General features: G+C 47.4%; 1 protein-coding gene across 1 annotated transcript; it reads right to left on the bottom strand.

Annotated features, from left to right (window-relative positions):
• Positions 1–1,453: 1,453 nt before the first annotated feature.
• Positions 1,454–7,126, bottom strand: LOC124654962 (extra-large guanine nucleotide-binding protein 1-like). Its single transcript, XM_047193936.1, has 8 exons — positions 6,141–7,126; positions 4,264–4,401; positions 4,083–4,187; positions 3,825–3,995; positions 3,456–3,633; positions 3,035–3,282; positions 2,713–2,876; positions 1,454–2,334 (listed from the first exon to the last, which is right to left on the bottom strand). The coding sequence occupies exons 1-8, from the start codon at positions 7,116–7,118 to the stop codon at positions 1,731–1,733; spliced, it is 2,586 nt and encodes an 861-aa protein (XP_047049892.1). The 5' UTR covers positions 7,119–7,126; the 3' UTR covers positions 1,454–1,730.

Genomic DNA, 7,126 nt, shown 5'->3' with positions numbered 1-7,126 from the left:
AGCGGCACCATCCTGACGGCATACCCTTTGTCCCACCAGCTCGCTCATTGTGAGAGAGGAGAGCTTTCGATGAATGGCGGCCGGTTGTAGATCGGAAAGCGCATATGTATGGGTCTTATTGAGCGCGGATGAACGGTGGTGCAGATATAGAAGAGAGCGGCGGTTGCTCTTCCGCGGAGTTCGCGCTCCATTCCGGCGGTTCGCGCGTCGATCGATGCGGTTGCCAATGCGACGGATCCCCTTTCCGGCAACTGCACCGTCGCTACGTAGGCGACGGTTGAGCGTCCGTTCGCTGACGTGTCGGGCCCGCTTCTCCTGGCCTCGCTTTTCGTTGTGTCCGGCGTGCCCAGAGCGTCCATTGAGTAGCGGGGACGGCCTCGGAGTGCTGAACACCGTATTCGTGCCGGACGGAAAGGGCCTTTGGGACGCGCGGCTGAAAACGATTTTTTGCCCGGCGCGCTTCAAATCTCTTTGGGAGACGCGGTGAAGATGTGAAAGGTGAAGGGACAGAGATTTGGTGCACATGGGCACCAGTGATCTCGTTTTTAAAAAAAATTAAAAATAATAGTTTTGAGTTGTAAAAAAATTTGGAAAAAAATCCACACATAGTCAATGATGTATCCCAAACACTTAATATTTTGAGCTACACAAAAATGACAAAATTGTAGATCTGAGTAGTCATTTTCAAATCTCCAAAACATATCAGAATTTGTCATTTTTGTCCAGGTCAAAATAAAAAGAATTTTGGATTGGGATTTTCCATGATTGTGGGATGTATCATTGGTAATCTACAGAATTATTTTCATAATTTTTAATAACTTGTAAAAACATTTTTCAATTTTTTTAACTGTGCGAGAGCACTGGAGCTCGTGTGCTAAAAGCACTTTTCGGTGAAGATGCTCTTAGCCAGAGATCAATGGATGCAGTGCAGCTAAGCAGCGCGTGTACATGCAGGCATGCAGCTGAGCTGAGGAAGGAGAAGACGAAGAGAGAATTTCTTGGCTTATTCGATGAGGGGTGGTGAATACTGAGCGAGTGAGATTTTACAGGTGCTGTCACTACAGAAAATTCAAGCACGGTTAGACAGGGTGGATACTTATCATGCTTGGTGGGAAATATATACGCACAAACAATGCCTCAACATTTTTGTCTCCTTAGTTCTGAACACTGCCAGAGCCACCGGACAGTGTATAGCAGTCGAGACAATCAAACTACATTGTACCTCCTCCGCTCGACAGCCCAATACGTGCTCGCGTACATGGATACCACTCAAACGGGAGCATGTACGACGTAAAAATGTACTCCCTCCGGTCTTTTTTAATTGACTCAAATTTAATACAGTATAAAATTATACTAAATCCAAGTCAATTAAAAGAGACCGGAGGAGCTACTTTCTTTCTTTCCTACTTGTACAGATGCTGTCATGCAAACAGCTTGTACAACAAATGGAACATGCAGGCGATCTCGTCACCGTGTAAAGCAGATGATAATTAATACATACAAGAATCGGAATCAGGCAGCCCTGGTGCATCTCATTCTACTTGTGAACAGCTAAACAAACAAACCATACAATACAATACAAGCAAATGATCAGGCCAAAAAAATGGAAAAAAGGACGAAAATGGGCAAAGCTCTAACAAAAGGTCGTCATCGCCGGGAGAGGAGGGAAATGCACAACTATTTACACCTCTTCTTCGTCTTCGTCATACGCAAGCAAAGGCTCACCATGGTCAGTGGGAGTAGGAGCTGGGCTCCTCGCCGCTGTACACCGTCTCGCTGGAGTTGAACACGGGCTTCTCCTCCTCCCACTTGACAATCTCCCTGCCATAGCGGATCGCCGAGCAGACCGACTCCTGGTCCAGGGCGTTCACGTAGGACACATACAGCTTCCGCTCCGTGAGAGAGTGGAACAGCTGCTTAAACTTCGTGCCAATGTAATGTGCAGCCATCTGTGCCAGCGACGCACCAGTGTTGCTGCTGCGTGTGCTTCTGCTGCTGCTTCCATTGATCAGATTGCGGCTTACCAGCGGGGTGAATTCACTGAACCAGTCACATGCGGTTAGTGGGGATTTGCCAATCTTCTGCTCTAGGAGATCAAACTTGGTCAGGAGTAGGAGGAAATCCATCTGTTCGAATGTCGGGTGAAGGGCGAGGCTCTCGAATAGCTGCCTGCTCTCTACCATCTTGTTGACAATGGTTCCATTCACATCCTCATGGTACTCGTCATAATCGCTAACCGCAACACAGAATATGACAAGCCTGACATCATCGAACATCTGCAGCCATTTGCTGTTCTCCCGCAATCCTTTATTGCTTATTCTGATCAGCTGATATCTGAGAACAACAGATAATTTCATTGTGGGTATTGCTATAACAGTTCGTAAAGGTATTATAGGCATCAAACCGAGAACATAAATACATGGTGTTTGAGGCGGAAGAAGAAGATACGAAATGCACATGCATGTTTTCACTCTCCTGAGACGGTTATCAAAATACCATGCAAAGCACCTCATGAGATCATACACATACATCAAGAACTCCCACATATGCACTTTGCTGTTACCTAATAAAGTAATAATAATGGTACTCCCCCGGTTCAAAATAATTGCCCAAAAATGGATGTATCTATGCTGAAATATTGAAACCTATGGAAAAACTGCACATAGCACAAGTAAATATCACATCAGTGCAGCCTTTTGTAAGAAGACCAACCTTAACATCGTGTCCTGTGGATCAGGCTCATCAACCCGCACATCCAAAGCCAGCTGTGGGAAAGAGATGTCTGTAGATGCTAATCCATCTGATGATGTTATTCCATCAGCGTAGAGGATATCCATATCACAGAGCTCATATTCTGTTCGAGAAATATCAACCACCTGATAATTGCAAATGCCACAAGGTTAAAGGGTGAATAACCACAATTGCATGACTCGGTCACTACTACAGAGGTCCCCATCTAATATGAAACAGGAGTGGACACAAAACATCAAACCATGTTAACAAACAAAAACAATCGATAGAGCAAAAATAGTACCCTGTCAAGGAAGTAACTGGCAGCAGACGGAAGGAACGGCAGTTCACTTCTTCGTCTATATGTAGCTTGAATAGCAGGATCTTTCCATAGTTCTTCAACCAGTGGTGCATATTCACGACTAGCTGCAGGAAAAATGTCTTCAAGATTACCTATTGCCATGGCTTTCGGGATCCAATCAGAGAATGCTTTCAAACGCGGAACAATGGAGTACTCAGTAACTTCAGCACAGAACTCCGATCCAGAATGCCCTGTGAAAACAAGCGGATGTCAGTTGTAGCAAAATGTAGGAGTCTTTCACTTGGTTCAGTTGCTTTATGAACATAAATAATGAGAATCCCTTCAATACTAAGAGTCTAAGATTATGCGTTCAGTTGAAAAAAAGGACTATTATGCAGCAGAACAAATGGTGGATAGATCATACCAGAGCTAGAAGGATCGTCTTTGTTGATTTTTCTTCTATCAGCTAAAACTTCCTCTTCAAACCGTTCACGGCCTTCAAGAAGTGTACCAAGGTAGCGATATATGTTACTTTGTATGATAAGTTTGAGATCTTCACACTCATCCACCGAAAATGGTTTGCTCTTGTATGAGAATTTAGCCTGAGATTTGATAGATTAAGAATTAGTTGCTAGCCTACAATCCCACATTAATATTGAGAATGGCGTTTGGCACTGCAGAATATTCAAATGTTCCAATGTGAACACTGGTAACTGGAAGTTGAACTTAATGCAGCTGGTAAACTCATCTGTTCATTAACATCGGCATAATAGACGTCAATAGACATCCGTACCTGTTTGAGTATGGTGCTGGTCCCTGATCCAACCAACAAAAGCTTCTGAATCGTCCTTTGCTCCAAGTACTCAGGTCGACTTCCTGAACTAGGAGCCTCTACACCAGATTGATTAGCCGCTTTGTTTGGAGTTGGCAATGACAGGACTGGACTAAGCAACTTCACTATGGGCTGGTGAAAAAAGCAAATAATGTAACTTATGTCAGATTTCTCATAACGAAATACAGGACATCTAAGAAAGATGAATTCCAGAACTACCTTATCCCAAATCCTCCCTTTCACAGTTTTTTGGCCTTCCTCTTGGTAAGTCCCATCAGCATTCAGCCAAAAGTGAGGTTTTCCAGCACATTGAACTCCTGCCAACTGAAACCAGAGAGATAGGTAAGTAAAATGCAACTCAGGAATCTCACAATTAGGTAGGGGTATATCAATTCCAAACCTTAAGCATTTGCAGCTCAGATTTTGTAATCTCACGTCCATTTACCAAGATTCCGGTGTTCCCATTGCTCGCCTTTTCATCTAAATTACCTCCCACACTTAGATTTGGGCTTATTATGCAATGGGGCTTGTGTCCCTCCTGGATTATCCAAGCAAAAGTTTAAAAGCAGAGTTGTGGATGATATATATCATTAACATTTATATGAAGAAGTAAGCAAAAAAATCATTTAACAATTGAAATTCTCAAATAGCATCTGCTGAATAAAAGCATGACAATTTCTAACTTCATCTTCTCCAAAATAACAAGTCAGCATAAGCTATGGCACCAAGACACCGCACACATCAACACTATTACTATGTACAATTCTGTACTACCTCTGTCCATAAAGGATGTCATAAGTTTGTCTAAATTTGGATGCATCTAGACACACTTTCGTGTATAAATACATTTGAATTTAGACATATCTCCGACATCCTTTTATGGACGGAGGGAGTAGTAGTTTGTAAACCCATGTTTCTATGTAATGTTGTACACGAATCATTTGTCAGCCTTGGCGTGAAACTGTGCACCCTTCTCAACTAGAATAAGAGAAGTAGGCACAATACCAACTACCACGATTCTTAGGGCTTTCATAATTCATTCAGACAATGATAAGATATCATAATTCTACTTACTCATCAAACAAAGCCCATCAATATTCAAAGTAGTCAACTAAACATCGACAATATCAAAGTTCAGCAGCACTATCCGTCCAGATCTTTCTTTCATGACTCCCACCAAGAAAAATTAAATATGCAATCTCATGATTTTCATCCAATAAGAGCCTACATGGCTATTTCATATCAGGTAACTGCCCTAAAGAAGTAATACTTCACCGGCATTTATGGATATGAAAGATGGAACATAGATCGTCGTTGGCTCGTTGCCCTTGTTAATCAAAGCTTTATCCTTCCAGTCTATTGGTAACACTGGTATCTCAGTGTATCTTGCACTTCCTTTCTTGCATTCTCACCTACAATAATCTACCCCGGCATGGATCTCTGATAAGGACGGTGACACCGCGTGATGCCAGCAAGGGTGCAGCGGCGAGCCGTGGCCGACAGCCAACCCTGCCACAACTGGCTCAGGAGGTCTCCCTGGAGGTACGGGATGAAACAGGCAAGTGTCTATGGTTTTCTTCTTGATTTGTTTCTCAATTTTCTTCAAGATGAGTAAGAAGTTGGTTTGTCAGAGGTTGAAAGTTGTAACTTGTAAATGACGAATTTGAAAGTTGGTGTGTTTGTGAGCTGAAAACTCAGATTCAAGATCAAATTGTGTATCTGAATTGAGTTTCTTTTCCTATCTGAAAGCTCTAGGGCATGTTTGGATTGTGAATTTATGACCAAAGTGTGTGCCCTAAAAAAATTTTGGTCATGACCAAAAGGTTGGCTCTTGATTGAACAGTTGCCAAGCTTTTTTTCACGCCAACGCTCCACTACCAACTCTAATTGATTTTTTGAGCCAATGTTGGCCAGCTTGTGGGAAAGGAAAGGCACACAAAAAATCGCCTAGCCAAAGTTTTGGTAGGGCAGTCTTGGGCAAAAACCGAACACACCCCTGGGCCCTGGTTGGAGGGTGGTGTTCATTAGTTGGAAAGCAGGTTCCAAAGTTAGGGAATGGAGGTTCAACATATTCATGGTTGAAATAAAGATAGCGAGTAAATGTGCATGGGCAGAATCCCTGGAGGTTTTGCATGAAATCTGCTATTCTTTTAATTTTTTGGATAAAGCCTAGAAGAGGTGAAGGCTGATGGCGGGCGCTAATAACTGATTGAATATAGTGTCCTAAAATTTCGGACCAGAGCAGACTGGTAATCAAACGACGAACATCTGACGTACCTTTCCCCAGAAGCCGGAGACCTTGTCGTACCAGTAGAACCCGGGCCGGAGCCTGGCCGGAGGGCAGGGGCACCCCTGCAGCGCCGCGAGCTCCTCCGGCACCAGCCTCGCCCCGTTGACGTAGACGTCCTCGGGCCGCAGCTGGTTGGCTTTGCACCCGCGCTCGCTCCGCATGACGAGGTCCACCTCGGCGGCGCTGAGCAGGCGGCGCAGCACGCGCGAGCCGCGGCCGAGCGCGCCCCGGCGCGACTCGGCCACCGGCCGCCCGATGCAGGGCAGGCACTTGCGGCCCTCCGGCATCGACCCCATGGCGCGCAGCACGCAGGAGGAGCAGTACCGCGCGCCGCAGGCCAGGCAGGACTCCGTGCCGCCCCAGATGCCGCCGCGCTTCCCGCACCGGTAGCAGCCGGAGCGGGGGTTGGGGGCGTCGAGGTGGGGCGGGGAGAGGGCGCCGCTTGAGCGGGCGGCGGCGGTGGCGGTGGGGTGGGGCAGCGGGGAGGAGGGGGCTTCGTCGGAGGAGGAGTCCTCGGAGGAGGGGGAGGATTGGAGGAGGGAGCCGCTGGTCTCGGCGAAGGAGGCGGTGGGCTGGTGGGGAGCGGACGGCATCCCTGCATCTTCCTCGTCGTCGGAGGGGGAGGAGGGGAGCTCGGCGGAGTGGTGCGCGGCGGCGTGGTGGTTCTCGATGACGGAGGTGGGGGAGTCGGCGACGGGCCCCGAGGAGGAGCGAGGAGGCGGCCCCCCTGGCGCCGCCTGCTGCTGGTGGGCGTGGATGGCGGAGCAGAGGGAGGATGGGGTGAGGGGGCGCACGACGGGGAGCGGGTCGTCGGAGGGGTCGTCGTGGGAGGAGAGGGCGGCGAGCGGGATGCGGGAGAGGTCGAGCGGGATGGCGCGCGGGAGGGAGTAGGGGAGCGGCGGGCCGTCGTACTCGGCCGCGAAGGTGTAGTCGTCGGCCCCGGCGACGGCGACGGCGGAGGCCATGTCGGCGG

The sequence above is a fragment of the Lolium rigidum genome, chromosome 5, assembly GCF_022539505.1.
Source record: "Lolium rigidum isolate FL_2022 chromosome 5, APGP_CSIRO_Lrig_0.1, whole genome shotgun sequence".
NCBI lineage: Eukaryota > Viridiplantae > Streptophyta > Magnoliopsida > Poales > Poaceae > Lolium > Lolium rigidum.
This window is presented reverse-complemented; position numbering and strand designations above follow the sequence as displayed.

What these genes read in the sequence shown, in the direction of transcription:
- LOC124654962 (XM_047193936.1), bottom strand. Translation starts at nt 7,118, where the DNA reads ATGGCCTCCGCCGTCGCCGTCGCCGGGGCCGACGACTACACCTTCGCG. An exon ending in TCTCCGGCTTCTGGGGAAAG is followed by an intron (nt 4,402 to 6,140) that starts GTACGTCAGATG and finishes TGGATAATCCAG; the next exon opens with GAGGGACACAAGCCCCATTG. An exon ending in CCAGCACCATACTCAAACAG is followed by an intron (nt 3,634 to 3,824) that starts GTACGGATGTCT and finishes ATCAAATCTCAG; the next exon opens with GCTAAATTCTCATACAAGAG.